The sequence below is a fragment of the Moschus berezovskii genome, chromosome 4, assembly GCF_049115385.1.
Source record: "Moschus berezovskii isolate FMDL1 chromosome 4, NW_MosBer_1.0, whole genome shotgun sequence".
Taxonomy (NCBI): Eukaryota; Metazoa; Chordata; class Mammalia; order Artiodactyla; family Moschidae; genus Moschus; species Moschus berezovskii.
The window spans coordinates 22065747-22085854 of record NC_142463.1 but is presented as its reverse complement, the minus strand read 5'-3'; the positions used below and the strand labels follow the sequence as shown (position 1 = coordinate 22085854).

Below are 20108 nucleotides of genomic sequence, written 5' to 3'. Positions count from 1 at the left end.
TGGTGACTGCAACCATGAAATTAAAAGACACTTGGCTCCTTGGAAGAAAAGCTATGACAAACCTAGACAGCATATTAAAAAGCAGACACATTACTTTGCCAACAAAAGTTCATATAGTCAAAGCTATGGTTTTTCCAGCAGTCATGTATGGATGTGAGATGTTGGACCATAAGGAAAGCTGAGCGCTGAAGAACTGATGCTTTTGAACTGTGGTTTTGGAAAAAAGACTCTTGAGAGTCCCCTGGAAAGCAAGGAGATTAAGCCAGTCAATCCTGGAAATCAACCTTGAATATTCATTGGTAGGACTGATGTTGAAGCTGAAGCTCCAATACTTTGGCCACCTGATGTAAAGAACTGACTCACTGGAAAAGACCCTGATGCTGAGAAAGATTGAAGGCAGGAGGAGAAGTGGATGACAGAGGATGAGATGGTTGGATGGCATCACTGACTCAATGGACATGAGTTTGAGTAAATTCTGGGAGTTGGTGATGGACAGGGAGGCCTGGCGTGTTGCAGTCCATGGGGTTGCAGAGAGTCGGACACGACTGAGAGACTGAACTGATCAGCATGTAGAATACAAAATACAAACTACTCATACAGGTCCTGGAAGAAATTATAACACAGAAGACGATAAAAATGCTTTTGGGGTACGTCAGAAAGGAATTTGGCATGAATATAAGCTTTAGCATAATTTGTTCATTTAACCAAAATGTTCACCATCTTTAAAAGAGAGTAGATTTAAACATCTCAGCTAGCAGATGCAAAATTGTGGTTACTGTTTTCGGACAGTTTAGGTTATGACATCATGATTTTTCTTGGGCCAAAACAATACAAACAAAGCTTAATTTAAAAATTAAAAATTAACATGGTATCCTAACATCAGATTTTTGCTGTTCAGTCTTTAAGTCATGTCCCACTCTTTGTGACCGCACGGACACACCAGGCTTCCCTGTGCCTCACCATTTTCCGGAGTTTGCTCAAACTCATGTCCATTGAGTCAGTGATGCTATCCAAGAATCTCATCCTCTGTTGTCCCCTTTAGTTACAATAATAATAACTCCACTCTGAGAACCTGAGTCTTGATTGCACTGATTTAGGAAATGGTTAATCTTCATAAACACAATGAGGATGAGAAAACAGACTTAAAACAATTAGTTATAAAATAAAACTGAAAAAGATCAGTTCAAATAAATGGGCAAAATTCAACCTCAAAGCCTCCTTCCAATCTTTCCTTCCCAGTTCACAACACTTTCAGAAGGTATTGTATCAGATTTGCCTTTTCTTCCTCAAGGTCTGGGAGAGCAAGAAGCAGAGGTAGAATTCACAGCCAGAAAAACAAAACAACAACTAACAAGCAACAGCTTCCCTCTGTGACACAATCACAATTCCAAAGTCCCAGGACATTAGAGAGCCAGATAGTCTCAGGTTCTGTGGCCAGGGCCCAAAGAACTACTTCTGGTGGCCTGAGTTGGAAATTAATTTAATTTTCCCAAAGGAATAATTCTATTTCAGCCACATTTTGGGTACCCTGTGAGCTGAATTAGCAATGGCATGATAGTTGGGGACTTCAACCTTTATTATATAACTTTTTCCCTACAGAAAGATAATTAGCTCCCAAAATTACATCGTCTGGGATTCAGCTTACATTTGCCTGTATAATAAAGCATTGAGTCAAAATGCAAGACTCACAAAAGAAAAAACAAAACCAAAAAACCTCTGACTTGACTGACCATAGACATTCCATTATTTAAACTGCTGCTGCTACTACTGCTGCTAAGTCGCTTCAGTCATGTCCGACTCTGTGCGACCCCATAGATGGCAGCCCACCAGACTCCCCTCTCCCTGGGATTCTCAAGGCAAGAATACTGGAGTGGGTTGCCATTTCCTTCTCCAGTGCATGAAAGTGAAAAGTGAAAGTGAAGTTGCTCAGTCATGTCCGATTCATAGCGATCCCATGGACAGTAGCCCACCAGGCTCCTCCATCCACGGGATTTTCCAGGCAAGAGTACTGGAGTGGGGTGCCATTGCCTTCTCCGCTTTAATCTGCTAGAAGACAGCAATTACTGAATTATAAACTATTTGGAATAAAAGGTAACAGTTTAAAAGAGTTTAAGTTCACATAATTGTTGAAATTTTAAAGAATAGGATAATATATTATAGAACATATTTCATCATGGAAATCTTATAATTCTTAACAGGTTTAAAATCTTGCCAGCCATTATCGAACAGAGTAAAGAATAAATACTAGTTACAGAATGTAGAGATAATGTTTAATCCAGTGGAGTAATATGGGTATCATTAGTTTGGATGTGGACAAGTAAAGTCACACCATGAGTCAGAAACAAAATACTTAAATGCTTTCAAATACATCAGTCATAAACCAATTTTTAAAAGTAACACTACAAAAAAAACATAATACTACAGTGTACTTTGAAGTAAAAATAACCAATCTCATAAATTAAGAACAGGAACTCTAAAATAGAGGGAAAAAATTATTTGCATCTACGTATACTAGATATTTTATCTCATTTTATATTCACAAATGCCATACCAGATAGGTATTATTTTTCCCTTTTTACAGAGGAACCAAGCTGAAAGTAACAATTTCTCTGGGACTAAAGTGATAGTAAGTGGAATAGTTAGGGTTATGGTCTGAACCTACATTTGTTTGATTCTAGTAAATGGCTCCCCAGAATTCGAGAAAATATTTGCAAACAAAGTAACAAGGGATTAATCTCCTAAATATACAAATAGCTCATACAGCTCAATATCAAAAAAATCCAAAAATTCCAATCAAAAAATGGGTAGAAGATCTAAACAGATATTTCTCCAAAGAAGACATCAGATGGCTAAAAGGCATCACTACATCATCACAAATTATTAGAGAAATGTAAATCAAAGCTACAATGAGGTATCACCTCACACCAGTCAGAATGGCCATCATCAATAAATCTAAAAACAATAAATGGTGTGGAGAAAAGGGAATTCTCCTTCATTGCTGGCGAAATGTAATCTGGTATAGCCACTATGGAGAACAGTATGCTGCTGCTGCTGCTGCTAAGTCACTTCAGTCATGTCCGACTCTGTGCGACCCCATAGAGTATGGAAGCTCCTTAAAAAACTAAAAATAAAGCTACCATCAGATCAGTTCAGTTCAGTCGCTCAGCCGTGTCCGACTCTTTGCGACATGCCAGGCCTCCCTGTCCATCACCAACTCCTGGAGTTCACTCAAACTCATGTCCATCGAGTCGGTGATGCCATCCAGCCATCTCATTCTCTGTCGTCCCCGTCTCCTCCTGCCCCCAATCCTTCCCAGCATCAGAGTCTTTTCTAATGAGTCAACTCGTCGCATGAGGTAGCCATATGATCCAGCAATCCCACTCCTAGGCGTATCTGGAGAGAACCATGATTCAGTAACACATGCACCTCAACGTTCATTGCAGCACAATTAACAATCACCAGGATATGGAAGTAACCTAACCATTCACAGACGAGGAATGGATGAAAATGATTGGATACATATATACAAGGCAGTATTACTCCGCCATAATAAAGAACAAAACAGTGCCATTCGCCAAAACATGAATGGACCTAGAGACTGTCATACTGAGTGAAGTAAGTCAGAGAAAAACAAGAATCATATGCTATCACTTACGTGTGGAATCTAAAAAATTTGGTACAAAACAGAGAGTCACAGATATAGAAAACAAACTTACCAATGGGGAAGGGAATGAGGGAGGGATAAATAGATATTAGGATTGACATACACACACTACTGTGTACAGAATGCTTCCCTGGTAGCTCAGCTGGTAAAGAATCCACTTACAATGCAGAAGACCCTGGCTCGATTCCTAGTTCGGCAAGATTCCCCAGAGAAGGGAGGGATAGGCTACCCACTCCAGTATTCTTGGGTTTCCCTGGTGGCTCAGACAGAAAAGAATCAGCCTGCAATGTGGGAGACCTGGGTTGGGAAGATCCCCTGGAGGAGGGCACGGCAACCCACTCCAGTATTCTTGCCTAGAGAATCCCCATGGACAAAGGAGCCTGGTGGGCTACAGTCCATGGAATCCCAAGGAGCCAGACAGGACTGAGCAACAAAGCTATACACTAACGTATATAGAACAGATAACCAACAGTGACCTACTGTGTACTATAGGAAACTCTACTCAATACTCTGTGATGACCTGTATGGGAAAAGAATCTTTAAATACGTGGATATATGTATCAGTTCAGTTGCTCAGTCGTGTCTGACTCTTTGCGACCCCATGGACTAAAGAACACCAGGCTTCCCTGCCCATCACCAACTCCTGGAGCCTACTCAAACTCATGACCATCGTGTCAGTGATGCCATCCAACCATCTCATCCTCTGTCGTCCCCTCCTCCTGCCTTCAATATTTCCCAGCAACAGGGTCTTTTCCAAAGAGTCCGTTCTTCACATCAGGTGGCCAAAGTATTAGAGCTTCAGCTTCAGCATCAGTCCTTCATGTAAAACTGATTCACTTTGCTCTACACCTGAAACTTTCACAACACTGTAAATCAACTATACTCCAGTAAAAATTAAAACAAAAACAAACAAAAATAAAGTATTTGCTCCTTCCCCATCATGCCATTTACATGTGAGTTATTTCATACATACAACAAAAACTTGAAATCAATTGTCATGTCTTTTAAAAAGTGAAAAGAACCAACAAAAATAAGCAGAATTTTTTTTTTATCTATTTCTTGGTTGATTTAGTTCCACTTATATTCCTACAACTGATCAACAATTATCAATACAGCTATAAAACACATAATGAAGATATTTATGTTACCATCCGACTATTTCTGGATGCTCTTTAGAGAAAAAAATATAGTTCAGGAGTGGGTTGTATGAATCTGAGAGAGAAGTAAAATCGAAAAGCTAATAAAAGCCATGAATTTGAGCAAGCTTGGGGAGTTGATGATGGACTGGGAGGCCCCGCTTGCTGCAGTCCATGGGATCGCAAAGAGTCAGATACGACTGAGCAACTGAACCAAACTGAATAAAAGCCATATCCTGGAACAGAGGAGGGAATAATTTTAGAAGTTCTGGGTCAAAATCGTTTTGGTCTGCGTTTCACAAGAATTCTCCGGTGTTTTACAGCACGACTGGTCCCCTATTCTGTTTCTAGATATGTCTTGTCTTCCTCCTCTCCCAAACATTCCCCGGATTCTCCAATAAGTCTTTAACCCACACTGCAGCTAATCACGTATCTATTCGAAAATTCTTAACGGAATTGAACCGGAAACCTTATCACACTTTGGGGGAAGGGGGAGAATAACACCATTTTAGAGTTGGGAGGCATTTCATATTGAGTTTAAATCTGAGTGCACAACCTCTGCTATTCTAGTGGGGACAACGGAGACTCGGAGAGAGGAAGTGACCTGGCCACAGACTAGGCGTGAGTTGGCAGCCGGGCCAGAGGTTGAAGTTTCATCTCATACTCCACGCTTTTCCAACCTCAAGGAAGCAGGTTGGGCCTTAGGGCTGGTACTAACCATGACGGGTTCAGAAAGAGCAATCAGCAGATCCCAGAACACCTAAAGCCCTGTCACCCGGTTTTCCTTTCTAGAGTAAAGAACAGTTTAGTTACCTGTTTAGAGTTCAGAGGGCCTGCGGGAAGGGAAGGGCTAAAAAAACCGGTCTCTGTGGGCACACCCCGGCCTCTAACCCAAATCGACACAGCTGCCGCCTCCACCGGCCCCACAACCAGTGATACACTGACCTTCTACGCGCTCGTGATCCACAGAAGAGGCCCCTCCCGGGATCTCTCTCCCAGACCACTCTCGAGACGAACTTGGCCCCCAAAATGTAAGGGAAGAGGGGTGCAGGAACAAAGCAACCCCAAGCGATTCCTTTCCTTTCTGGGCGCCCCCGGGGCGGGCGGACGTGGACTACCAGTCCCGACATGCAGCGCGCCAGCGGACCCTCGACCACCGCCAAGTCCGCGGTGCATCCGCCGCCGGGACTCGTAGTCCGCGGTTCAGAACGGGGGGGAGGGGGCGGGGCGCGTACAGCCGCGCGCGGCGGGACGGGCCAGCCTGGTGTCCGGTCAAGCCCAGGGAGCCTGCCGGCTGCCCGGGCCTCACCTCAACGATGCGGGCGCACTGGGTCCCCTTGCCGGCGCCGGGACCGCCGAGAACGAACACGACCTGCGGCTTCATGAAGCGATGCGGGAAGGGGAAAAGTGGCTGGCCTGTCAGCAGCGGAAAGCTAAGGCCTAGGACGTGCAATAGCCGGCGGCCGCAGCGGCTAAGCATGCACCGCGGCTGGGTCGGACGCTGAGAGAGCTGACAGCAGCCGGGCCGGCGTTGGCGCGGGGCGGGGCGCGGAGAAGGGGGCGGGCCGAGCCGGCGCCAGCCGCGGCCCCGCCGCCGTGGCTGCCGAGGCGTCCGCGCTGAGGCCGGAAGGGGCGGGGCTTCCGCTGCTCTTTCGTTGGCCGCACAAGAGTCCTCCCCGCCCCTCTCGGGGCTCATTCATTCGCTCTGTCCGCGGGTGTTGAGCCAGGAGGTGTAGGGCCTGTGCTGGCGCCTGGAACATGGCCTACGGGAGCGCACGATCCATTGTATCTGCTCGCAAGTTTAAATTCCACAGGGTAGGCAGCCGACCTGAACAAATCAGCACGAATAAATAAATGCAGATGGCAATATTGGCTTTGAAGGAACCAAACGGAGGAATAACAAGAGATGAATGTAATTTGGCTATGGTAGTCAGACTTCTGAAGAGATGATATACAAGCCAAGACGTAAAGATAGGAAACAGCAAAGCTAGGCAAACACTGAGATAGAGTGTCCCACAAAGAGAAAAAAGGCAAGTTTTTGCAAAACCCCTAAGACTTTGAACTGTGAGAGCAGTTGAAAGGCCTGTGAGATCAGTGCTGTGTGAAACGAGGGAGGGAATGAAAGGTGAAAGTTTGCCTGATGACAGGTCAGTCAGGCCCTTTGGTTAAGGAAAGGAGTTTGAATTATATTCTAATTGCAGTGGGAAGTCCTGCTAACTATAACTCCATTTCCCTGCCCCTTGCATTAGGAAAAATTTTCGAGAAGAAAACGAGTTCAATGAATGAGTGTTAGTGAATAGACCTTTAAATGTTGGAGAGAGGAGGAGGAACCCAAGAAGGCAGAGCCAGAAAGGTAAGAGGAAAACCAGGAGAATATGTTGTTCCAGCAAAGAGAATGTTTGGGGTGGGATTGTGGTGGTGTAGTAGTCAACATTATGTTAACCACAAATGAGTACAGATAAAACTGCATTTGGCAACAGGGAGACTTACAAAGAATTCTGCCCAAAGCAAATCATACATTATATTTAATTTGAAACCTGATTGAAAATGGAGTGGACAGGAGATGAGTAAATGAAAATAATAGAGAAAATAAGGGTCAAGACAAAGTTTATTTAGGATGGGTGATAGGAGCCATGCTGTCTAATATGGTAGCCCTTAGTCACATATGGCTATTTAAATTAATTACATTAAAAATAATTAAAAATTCAGTTCTTCAGTTATAAAAACAACATTTTAACAGCTCAGTAATCACATGTGTTTAGTGGAAATTGTATTGAACAGCATACATACCAACCCTGTCATCACAAAAAGTTCTACTGGTCAATGCTATACTCGAGATCATGCTTAAGGGGCTAGGAATGATTTGAAAGAAAGAAAGAGAGGTAACCCCTTGAGAAGAAAAATCAGATGAGCAAGTCCAAAGGACTTGGACACATCTAAGACACCTGGAGGACCTTAGATGACTTAAAAGTCCTAGAGAGGAAGATGCTCATTTGTAACAGGAATAACAAGAAGAGTAGAGTTGCAGGAAGATTTGAAGGTAGGAAGGGTTCCTTCTGGTAACTTTCTTGTAATGAAAGGGCAATATTACCTGAGGGGAAGGGGAAGGGACTAGGATATATGAGAAGAGAAAAGGTATGAAATAGACATCTTTGATAGTGGAAAATGTGTTTATCTAAAGAAAATGTGTTTATCTAAAGAAAACTAATCAATAGGACTTCTGGGAAGTAGTAGTAGCTCATTTGGTTTTTGATATCATAGATTTAAAATCATTAAAGATATTAGACTGTTCAGGTACAGGCAGAGAGAAGGGGAGGCAAACAGTTGGGCTAATCCAGGATTGGGGTTTTGCCAGGCAAGTAAAACAGAGAGAGAGAAGACTAAGGGAATGTTTGCAAGAGAATGTTTATGCTGGTTTATGCAGAATCAAGGACTTCCCTGGTAGCTCAGATGGTGAAGAATCCGCCTACAATGCAGGAGACCCCAGATCAATTCCTGGGTCGCGAAGTTCCCCTGGAGAAGTGATAGGCTACCCACTCCAGTAATTCTTACCTGGAGAATCCCCATGGACAGAGGAGCCTGGCAGGCTACAGTCCATGGGGTCGTAAAACGTTGGACATGACTGAGCGACTGCGCCAGCACAGCACATGCATAATCAAAATCAGGCAGAAAAGCAAATGGTGGCATGTGAGGGCTAATAACAGTGGAGAAGTGGAGGGGAGCCAGGGAAGGGGTCAAGATATTAGAAGTACTGATGTCAAAGAATGGTGGCAGTGGAGTACTTGAGCACATGAGCTCTGAGTGGAATGTTTGGAACTGAAGTATCAGAGGTTGTGAGTTTCTGCTGCTGCTGAGATCTGGGATGAGCCCATGGGAGTGGAAGACTGAAGCAGATACACACCCTGTTATTAGAACTGAGAGCCCAGGGTGTTTAATTTATCATCCAGGTAGAAGTTTAAGTGAGATAGTACTGGCGTTTAGAGAGAGACTACAAGAGTGAAACTAAGTTGTTGAGGGCAGAGTGCCAGGAAGGGATACAGACAGGAGGGGAGGATGGTGGCACAACCTTCTGTCTGGCTACCACCACTCTCTTTGTCCCTGTTCAACCCTTTTCCTCTCCCCTCACACACTATTTTCCGCCTCTTTTCATCTTTTCCCTCATCTCCTCCACTTTTTTTTTTTTAACTTATTTCCAATCCTCCTCCCCTTCTTTTCCCATTTCTGACTTCCTCCCCTTCTCCCCATCTACTTTTCCATTTCTTCTCCCCACCCTCTTTCTTTGCCTAATCCCTTCTCCCTTCAGTCCCTTGTTTTCCCCTTGTTTATTGAGCCCTATCACAGTTACTATCTTGTTGATTTAATGACATAGATGTTACTATTATACTCATTTTGCAGATGAAACCAAAGCCAAAAGTTGTCTGAAGACAGCCGGCCAGTAAGCAGCAGGAGCTGGAATTCAGCTTGATGTTTTCCTTGTTGTTGCTCTAGAGTCAGCATTATCGCCTTTAAAAGCAGAGAACATCAAGGCTGAAAGGAACGGTAGAGTTCCTAAGTCCAAAGTCTTCATGTTACCATATGGTGACAGGTAACAAAGTACATTCCTAGTCCAAGATCTTTTCCCACTTAGTACAGTAAATATTAGGACTTAAGGAGGATTAATAGGAAAGGGCATCTGACTTAGAATAGGGAGACCTAAATTTTAGTCTTTATGCTTCCGATAAATCACTGTAACTTTAGGAAGCTCCTGCTAATCTTGGAACTTCAGTTTTTCATCTTTCAACTAGGAAATGGAGAGAAGGGTGAAATGAAAGCCTTGGTATAGATGACCTCAAACCATCCTACTGTGTTTAGTTTTTTGATGCGAAGAAGGACGGTTTTCCAGTTGCTGCTACTGTGCCTCTTGAAGGTATGTCCTGGTACTTAGCATAAGGATTTACGAACTTTTTCTGTAAAAAGCCAGACAATATTTTAGGTCTTGGGGGGCATACCATCTCCATTCAGCTGCACAACTTTGCCATTATAGTAAAAAGCAACCTCAGATCATACGTAAACAAATGAATGTGCTAATGTTCCAAAAAACTTTTTTTATGGACACTGAAATTTGAATGTCATACAATTTGCACCTGTCTCAAAGTGTTATTCTCTCATTTTTAAAATCCATTTTAAAACGTAAAAACCACTGCCAGAGTGTAAGTCTATACCAAAACGGGTGCCCACATACTATAGTTGCTGCCATCTGGCCTGGCAGAATGCCTGGTGGTAAAAGTCCAATTCAAGCTCAGAGGAAGTCTCCCAATCTTCCACCTGCCAGGGAGGAGGACGTAGGATATATGTCAGCTGAAAATAAGAATGATTGGTCATATTATTAAGAGGTGGTAGGAGTACAAAAAAAGGCCATTTTGAAGCAAATGTGCCTTGTTTCCTTTGGGCATGACCTTTCTCTGTTTCATCTGGTATAATTGCCAGAGTTGAAAGATGTTAAAGGGATGGGATTTGTGGAAAAGGGTGTAGGAGGCTGCTGCTGCTGCTAAGTCACTTCAGTCGTGTCCGACTCTGTGTGACCCCACAGACAGAAGCCCACCAGGTTCCCCTGTCCCTGGGATTCTCCAGGCAAGAACACTGGAGTGGGTTGCCATTTCCTTCTCCAATGTGTGAAAGTGAAAAGTGAAAGTGAAGTAAGTGAAAAGTGAAAGTGAAGTTGCTCAGTCGTGTCCGACCCTTAGCGACCCCACGGACTTCAGCCTACCAGGCTCCTCCATCCATGGGATTTTTCTAGGCAAGAGTACTGGAGTGGCTTGCCATTGTCTTCTTCGGTCTAGGAGGCTATTCTTTGTTTTTTGATGAAGGCCTTGTGCCCTTTTTACATACATTAGGAAAAAGACAAAAAGATAATCTTTCTAGCTCTCATGATGGAGACCACCGGAACTAAGGATTCCACACAGGAAGGAGTCTGGGTGCAAAACTTCATTGTGCACTTATAACAATTTGTAGTAACTTTTCTCTCTTTGACTCCCTGGAGAATTTGACTACAAGAGCTCAGTACTTAGCATCTTGCACCTTGCCCATCTCCTGCCAACCATGTTAGGCAACTGAGGAAAATTAACTAAAGAAGAAACATATTAAAAAAGTGAAACCTAGATACCCATCTCTACCAAGGGTTTTCCAGAAAGAACAAGGCTAAGCAGGAAACAATTTATTATTTGTTGTCTCTTTGGGCCTACTCTGGCTATCTTTTGCTATGTAACAAACCTTAATGGATTACAAAGAATTTTTGGAACCCTGCCCCCAGCCCAAATATCACACACATTTGGTGACCAGAGTGTTCAGTGTGATTAGTGCTGTGGGTAGAGAGGAGACACATGGAAGAGGTTTTCCAAAACACCTGTTTATTACACCAGGTGGCCCCATGGAGCAAAGCCAAGGAGGCAAGCATTCATAAAAGACACTGTGCTACTCTGATGCTCGAACATTTAACCTGTCTGCTTGTCCACAGTGAAAGGTCTAACTCTTAGCACCTTAGTCCTAAATTTGTCCCCAAAGAATTCATTTTGCTTTAGCCTTATATCAGTGCTGTTAATCATTGGGGGTGGCAGAGATTCAGTGAGTTCCCCCTCGATGCAAACAATCAGACCCCCAATAAGAATATGTGCCAATGAGTATATATTGAATAAATGGCTATCACCTAGTAGAAGCTATACCCTACCTAAATCCATAGATTGAATCCATAGATTAAATACATTCGGTTAATATCTATTGAATATCCACCATGTGCCAAGCATTTAACTTATATTACTTAGTTTTTGGATGACATTCAAACTTTTCAATAATTAATACAATCAGAATATTTGTTGCGATTTCTGTGCCAGGATTTGCTATGCCAGGCATCAGTCCTCCAGCTGTGAGATCATGAGGAGGTCCTAGGTGTCCCAAGTTCTCAGGGAAGTAGCTATATCCAACTCACATGGAAATAATTAACTTTTAACCTCCAACACAATCTTACCAGTTGTGTGTTGGCTGAATATCAGCCTTGACATATAAAATCCGCATAATGAAGTTAGTGCTGTTGTTTTGCTGATGGAAAAAGAGCCAGGAAGTAGAAGTACTTTGTTTAAAGACACAGAGGCAGTTAGCTAGCAAAGTCAAATTCAAACTTAGAATGTATAGCTTCAAATATGCATTCATCCTATACAGTACTGAACCGTTAGGAGGTGAAAAGTTCCATAGGCACAAAATCCATTCAAAGTTCTGTAACAGATGTGAAGATTGATCTCAGAAAGACGTAAAAATAAGAGCTATCCTCAAAACTCACTCCTACCCATATGTGTTTATCAAGTACATTAAGTCTTTGGAACACATGTTCGGTATAAGCATACTATTACCAGAGTATAGCTGTGTTCCTAGTGAACTCTCAAGGGTCTTAAGAAGTAGGGCCTTTTCGCCATTTATGTCCTATTTATCATACTTGCCCTTTAAATATCTGTCCCATACTTTGATTTTTCCATTTTTGACAACATCTGTTTGACATGCTATTCGTTTTTCAGGATTCAGCTCAGATTTTACCTCCTTCGGGAAGCTCTGTCTAAATTCCCAAGACTGGGTTAGGAGCCCCTCTTTTGTGTTTCCACACCCACTACCACCATCGCACCCACACTTACTCCATCCCACGATTACTTCTGTTGTAGCACTGTGGTGTACTGTGGCCACACTTGATTTAGGGCTCCTTGAAGGCAGAGACTGTCTGCTGATTCTGTACAACATAACAATTGTGTTACTGTTACAACGTGATTTACTCTCTTAAGGAAACTCCAAGGTTCTTGGAAGATTTAGAGTATATAACTTTGCTCCTGCCACTCAAGTTCTATCTACAGTGGTCTTTGACAACTGCTGCCCTGTAATTCCTTTCTTGAGTATAGCTAGGAACTAGTTTCTAGGGTTAGTTTGGGTAATGGAGCAAAGACAGGGCAGGTGGGTGGGTGGCACAGGTGGGTAGGTGGCAGGCCATACGCTTTGCCCTGAGGCCTTCAAAGCCATCTATTACATTGTGATCTATTTCCTGGAGGGATGCTTACCCCATTACATAACCAGATGCTTAATGAAGTTTCTAAAATGAAGACTCGATGTTATTCAGATTTGCAGTTATTGCTGTAATGCTTTATCAAAGTACCTTTTATCAAAGATTCTGAGAGCACTGGTTAAAAGAAACATGATTTTTTAAAAGCTGATGTGATAAATGTGGCAACAGACAATACACCTACCCTCCCGGGAGTGACTCTTGTCAGCCGAGCTCAGTCTGCATACTGCAGAATGGCAGGCTGACCATTGAAGGGAAATGATGGTCTTCAGCAGCGTTTTTTGCCTATTACAACTTTGCAAGCCTAGGTAGTTTGCTTATACCTACAGCTTCTTTGTCTGCAAAATCAGGATGATGGTTTTTTAAAAAAAGTCAGCTTAGCCATTATTTACAGAGAATTTACCAATATGTTATTTGATCTTTCTAGTCTTTATTCCAAAACATTCCCAGCTTTCAAAAAATAAGTAAAATGAGTCAACATGACTTGACACATTGTTATTATTACCTCTCCCAAGAGGTCTGAGTCTCAAAGGAATTCTGCATAAATTGACAGATTAACAATCCCCCTTAAAAATATGATGTTCCTTAAAAGCAAAGCTGTAGTCATTTTCTAAAAGCACCAGTCCAGCTTAGCTTAGAAGAGTAAATAGAGACAGGGAAAGTTGGGTGTTTTGTAAATAAGGGCAGAACTGTTAACTGATTCCAGCTTCCCTGTTCCTGGTGATAACAATAGCCCTTTAATTCTCATGATGAGCCTGTTAGCAGGCACATCAAGGTTTATAACACTGAACACTTACCAGGTCTAATCTTAAAGACCATGTCATATATTCAGGGACTGAAAGGGAATAGGAAAAATGAAAACAATTGGTATGTTAGAATGTAGAACTTTGGATTAATTTTTCCCTTTACATTTTTTTTTATTCTTTAAAAAAAACTTTTAAAACACATTTTTAAAAAAGCATGACATTACTGGAAATGGTTCTCTGTGAAGCAAATTAAAGCTCTTAAAATTTGAAAAATAAGACTGGTAGCTTTTCTGTGTAGGGGCCAGTAGCCATAGCAATTCCATGGTGTCCTGAAATGACATAAAACAGGTGGATCTGTGATAAAGAATCCGCCTGCCAAGCAGGAGACACTTGTTCGATCCCTGGGTCAGGAAGATCCCTGGGAGAAGGAAATGGCAACCTACTCCAGCACTCTTGCCTGGGGAATCCCATGGACAGAGGAGCCTGGTGGACTACAATCCATGGAGTCGCAAAGACTTGGACTTGACTTAGCCATTAAACAGCAGCAGCAGCCTATATAAACAAGGATCAAAAATAGCACGGTATATATTCAGTCTATTTAATAGGATGCAATCTAACAATAATTCATATTTGCTTTGGATAATTACTTATTACCCGCCCTTATAAAATTGGGCTTTCCTTGTTCTTTGCTTAAGAACACATCCTTCCAATTCCCCATGCCATTTAGCACAAAGCTTAATTTGTAGTAGATCCTTGGTACAGCATTTGTAGATTTGATTTCACTAAGCTTATTCTCTAACAAATCACTCCTTTAATCTTTATGTATGTATAGCCATGTGTTGCTTATTTATTAACACTGTCAGCTGTTAGTACAGCTGGTACACTTTATATAGGTAGTCTTTTAATTAATTTTCACACTATTATGATTTAACTCTTTTTTATGATAATGTACAATATGCAAATAAGGAAAATCAATCTTAAAGAGTTTAAATGACAGAACTGGGGCCAGATGCCCAAAGTCAATGCTTGTTACATTATATCATATTCCTAAAAATTTTTAAGACCTAAGGAATAAGCCCTTGGATTCCTCCAACTTGTCCTAAATGTGAGCTTGAATCATTCCAATTCGAAAATGAAGTCAGTAATTACTTGTAATTCAGTTTTAAGAATATCTACTCTATCCATAGCATTTTTTTTATCCATAGCATTGAATGTATATCCTGCTTAGAAGTCCAGTGGTAATAAAATGTTTAATTGAAGTCTGAGTTATTATTAAGCATAAAAGAAGGAATTTATGTATTGCTGTTGTTCAGAAAATTAGCATATACTTCAATTCTCCTCTTGCCCATTCCTTTCTTAGTTTTTTTTTTTTTTTTGATAGATAAGAAGTGGATTTGTTTAGAGAGAAACACACTCCACAGACAGCGTGGGCCATCATAAAGGGCGAGTATGGCAGCCCCTTTCTTCTTTTCAAACAGACTTTATTTCTAAGAACAGTTTGAGATTAACAGGAAACTTGAGAATATAGTACAGATTCTCCTCATTACTCACCCCTGAGATTCCCCTGTTATTAACAGCTCATATTTAGTATGGTACATTTGTCACAGTTACCTATCCAATATTGGTCACTATTATTACTTAAGGTCCAGAATTTATTTACATTTTCTTAGTTTACAACCTGGTCTGCTTTTTCTCTTTCGTGATTCCAGTCATGATAGCACATTACATTTAGTCATCTCTTTAGGCTCCTCTTAGCTAGTTTCTCAGACTTTCCTTGTTTTGATAACCTTGAGTTTTGAGAAGTACATGTCAGATATTTATTAGGGTTCCCCATTGTTGAAATCTGATGTTTTTCTCAAGATAAGTCTGGATTTATAGGTTATTGGAAGGAAGACCATACAGGTGAAGTGCCATTTTCATCATACCATATCAAGTATACCCACTATCAGCGTAACTATTAATACTGACCTTGATCACATGGCTGAAATACTAAAGGTCAGTTTTCTCCACTGTTAAGTTACTCTTTCCTCTACTCCTTAACATACTGTCCACTTTGGAAAGATGTCACTATGCCCAGCCTACAACTAAGGAATAGGGAGTTGTGTGTTATGCTTGCCCCTTCCTTTTTGTTTAATTCATATCCTCTCACATTTCTCTTTCAGGTATTTTAAAGTAGTTCTTAAAAAAAACATAAATAATAAAGAGCCCACACAAAGTTTTTTTGTTACATCCTAAATTCAATCTCCAATCAAATTTTGAGTCTGCCTTCAAAATATACGCAGAATCCAATAACCGCTCACCACCTCCATTGCCACCATTCCAGTTCAAGCTGTCAGTCTCTCCTTTATGTCATTGCAGCAGCTGTCTAACTAGTCTCCTTGCTTCTGCCTTTGCTCCATACGGTTTATTCTCTATGTGGCAACCATAGTGATGCTTTTAAAACCTAAAATCAGATCTTGACAGTCCCTTATTTCAAATCTTCCATTGGCTTCCTGTAGAACTCAGGACGGTAGCTAAGTCCTTGAAATGTCCCATGACCTACCAACACCTCCTGCCTCTTCAATTGTTGATAGTCTTCTAACCCATTTTGCTCAGCACAGACTGGTCTCCTGGTCTTCCTTGAAGATGTCAGAAAATGCTCACCCCAGGGCCTTTGCACTTAATGTAAACCATGGCAGCCATCAAAGTGTGCCACTTGGATCTCTCTCTAGAAAGAACTTGACAATTAGCAGCAAACAGTACATTTGACTGGCAGCCTCTTGTTGTGGTCTTGCAGATCTGCCTTGACGATGGTGCTTGCTCTTTATGGGAACTTCCAGGCAATGACTGGGCACAGCAAGGGTTCTGGTCATTTCTGCCTAACGTGGGATTCCTCTCATGGTCAATCTTTGTTCCAGAGTTCTCCATTGGGTCAACCAGTGCTTTGTCAGACACGCATCACTGTCTGAGGCTCTTCCTGCTCACACACCAGACATGAGGAACTCACTAGTATTTCTCTTAAAATGTGTTCCCTAGATTCTAGGAATTTTTCCAGGAAAGCAGAGATTGACACTGTGGAGCACATATTTCTTGGCTTGTTTGATACATTTTTCAAGATAGTGTTTTCACTCTCTCAAAAGGGTGGATGCACTGTCGAACAAAACAGCCTACAAGTGCAGTTCAGACATCAAGACACTTCCACATTGCTCAGGAAACTAACAAATGTCTAGAGAAATGTGACATTTCAAATCTGGACTCTGCACTATCTACCTGTGTAATCTTCTACATGTTCTCCCTTGTTAAATAGGGATAGTAATACCTACTTCTGCCGTTCAGACAATCGAATAAGATAATGGTAGTGAAGGAGCGATTATCAAGAACACTTGTGAAGATAACTATAAATCATAACACTAATACTAATATCATATGTCGTATATCCAATACCATACCTAATACCAATATTCATTCTGGAGGGGTGGTGGTTTAATCACTTGTGTCCCAACTCTTGCGACCCTATGGACTGTAGACTGCCAGGCTCCTCTGTCCATGGGATTTCCCAGGCAAGACTACTGGAGTGGGTGGCCATTTCTTTCTTCAAGGGATCTTCCCAACCCCGGGTCTCCTGCATTGCTGACACATTCTTTACCATTCTTTACCATCAGGGAAGCCCATTCATTGTGAAAGTAAGTATTAATGGCTTACAAATGGTCGCGTTCTTTTCGGCTCAAACAGGAAGGAATTAAAATCTTTTATGTTTAGAGGTGAGTATGATTCTTAGGAAAGAAACTGGAAGAAATCGAACTTCCCCTCTTTTTCTGCATTCAATGAAGGCATTTGGCTCGCTTGTAGCCGCCGAAAGAGGACCAGAGGAGCCAGTACTTCCGGCTTCCTCTGCATCTCATCCGCCCGGAGGGGATTTTTCATTGCGCGTGCGCAAGGCCCGCCCCACCCCGGAACTTAACCGTTGACGAAATTGAAGTGTTTAAATCCTCCGGAACCTGATCCTTGAGCGCGGGTGGCGCCCTTCTTTCTCCACGGAGGTTTAGGATTGGTCGGCGTTGGACCTATGCAGGGCGATGATTGGCTGTTGCACCAGAGCTTCGCGGAGACCGGGCGTGTCAAGTCCGGCACCGCCCCTTCTCCCTGATGGGTTGGGCTTCCGACCAGTCAGCAGGCGTGGCGCGGGCTTCGGTTTCGCGAGCTTGTGTTTGCCGCCCCGGTTCCCGCGACCCTCAACGTCCCAGAGGCGGGGCGAGTTGTCAGAGGTTCTCCTTGGACTCTGTTCCGGCCCAGCAGACAAACCTCAACTCGACGGAGATTGCGGTGAGTGTTTTTGTGCTTCAGTTCCCCCGAGGGGCCTCTGCGAGCCTGGGGGAAGGAGGGTGGGCAACACTCTGCTGCCTGTTTTGGGGTCAGCGGACCAGAAGTCTGGACTAATGACGCAAAGGGAATCGGGACGATGAATTCCTTGGGAATCATTTGTACAGTACTTAGGTATGTGAACAAAGTTTTCAATCGATAACATGCTATCATATAAAGTTTTTACTGTAAAAATGTCTGGACGGAAGCCCAGTATGCTCGGACAGCTACATAGTAATGAGTGATAGTTGGTCAGTCTTGCCTGACTCTTTGCAACCCCATGGACTGTAGCCTCTCAGGCTCCTCTGTCCATGGAATTCTCCAGGCAGGATTACTGGAGTGGGTTGCCATTTCCTTCTCCAGCTACATAGTAAGGGATCGGTTTAACTTTAACTTTTAACTTTGACGTTTAAAGTTCGTGGTCGGCTGGAAGTGATTTATAAATAACAAAGCGTGAAAATGCTGTGGGTGTGAACACAGTCGGTAGTAACACCACCATGGTATCTAGGAGACGGTTTCACAGAGGAGTTGATATTCGGATTGGATTGTGAAGGATGAGGGTTTACCAGGGCCTTCCAAATAAAAGGGACAGTAGTTGTGCGTGGGTACTACCAGTATCCACTGACTGATGTAGGAGTGAAGGGATGTGTGGAATAATAGGGTGGGGCCAGGTTCTGAAGGTCCTTTATTCTGTACAAAAGAGCCCGAGCTTCCCTGGTGGCTCAGACTGTAAAAAGTCTTCCTGCCATGCAGGAGACCCAGTTCAACCCCAGGGTCAGGGAGGATCCCCTGGAGAAGGGAATGGCAGCCCACTCCAGTGTTCTTGCCTGAAGAATTCCATGGACAGAGGAACCTGGCCGGCTAGTCCATGGGGGTCACAAAGAGTCGGACACGACTAAGCAATTGGATGGACATTGAAAGAAGACATAAAGAAAGCTGAATGCTGAAGAATTGATGCTTTTGAATTGTGGTGTTGGAGTAGACTCTTGAGAGTCCCTTGGACTGCAAGGAGATCCAACCAGTCCATCCTAAAGGAAATCAGTCCTGAATATTCATTGGAAGGACTGATGCTGAAGCTGAAACTCCAATACTTTGGCCACCTGATGCGAAGAGCTGACTCATTTGAAAAGATCCTGATGCTGGGAAGGATTGAGGGCGGGAGGAGAAGGGGACAACAGAGGATGAAATGGTTGGATGGCATCACCAACTCAGTGGACATGGCTTTGGGTGAACTCCAGGAGTTGGTGATGGACAGGGAGGCCTGGCGTGCTTTAGTTCATGGGGTGGCAAAGAGTCGGACACGACTGAGTGATTGAACTGAACTGAACTGAAAGAAGAGCCATCTACTCTTTAAGCCAGAGAATAACTTGGTCAGATTTATATAGTAATAATTCCCTGGTGGCTCAGATGGTAAAGAATCTGCCTGCAGTACAGGAGACCCAGGTTCGATCCCTGGGTTGGGAAGATCGCCTGGAGAAGGGAATGGATACCCACTCCAGTGTTCTTGCCCGGAGAATTCCATGGACAGAGGAGCGTGGCTGGCTACAGTCCTTAGGGTCACAAAGAGTTGGACATGACTGAGCGACTGCTTTTCAACCCTTTTTAACTGAGCACAAAGGCAGCCCTTCTGGTAGCACTGTGGAGACTTCAGTAAATCTGGTGATAGCTAATAAAGTCGGGAACTGAGGTAGTGGATATAGTTTATACTGGGGAAGTGGGAGAAAGGAGAGATAAGGATGACTTGGTGATTTCCATTTGATCAAATTGTTTCCATTTGATACACAACTATGCCATTATCCAGGGAGAATATGTTTTGCTAAGTATAGGTGTTGCATGATTTTACTTTCACTACCTAGCTTTAATTGCTTGTGTGTTACTGTCAATTAACTGTCTTATGGTTTTCTTTGAAATGAGAAATAATAGGTCAACATTTTCGGTTTATCTTAATGCATAAAGGAAGAACAGACAAGGAGTTTTAAGACTCTTTTGTTTAATAAAGAAAAACGGCACTTTATTACCTCTGAGAGTTACAACTATCAATCTGAATATTGTTGTCCATGACAACCAAGTAGCATCGGTTCAATTCAGTTCAGTTGCTCAGTAGTGTCCGACTCTTTGCCACCCCATGAATCACAGCACGCCAGGCCTCCCTG

General features: G+C 42.7%; 2 protein-coding genes across 3 annotated transcripts in view; one reads left to right on the top strand and one right to left on the bottom strand.

The window, feature by feature from the left end:
- CMPK1 (cytidine/uridine monophosphate kinase 1) overlaps positions 1-6422 on the bottom strand; it is a 37388-nt gene extending 30966 nt beyond the window's left edge. Inside the window, exon 1 of one of the 2 annotated variants that reach the window (XM_055402191.2) lies at positions 6110-6422. In XM_055402191.2, coding sequence (XP_055258166.2) covers positions 6110-6280 — 171 coding nt within the window. In that variant the 5' untranslated portion in view covers positions 6281-6422. The remainder of the gene's footprint in view (positions 1-6109) is intronic. The other variant, XM_055402192.2, reaches the window with a different exon arrangement.
- A 534-nt stretch (positions 6423-6956) lies between these two features.
- The window catches only part of STIL (STIL centriolar assembly protein), a 63965-nt gene continuing 50813 nt past the window's right edge, over positions 6957-20108 (top strand). Inside the window, exons 1-2 of the mRNA XM_055402190.2 lie at positions 6957-7153; positions 17427-17919. The gene's annotated coding sequence lies outside the window, so the exon portion shown is untranslated. The remainder of the gene's footprint in view (positions 7154-17426; positions 17920-20108) is intronic.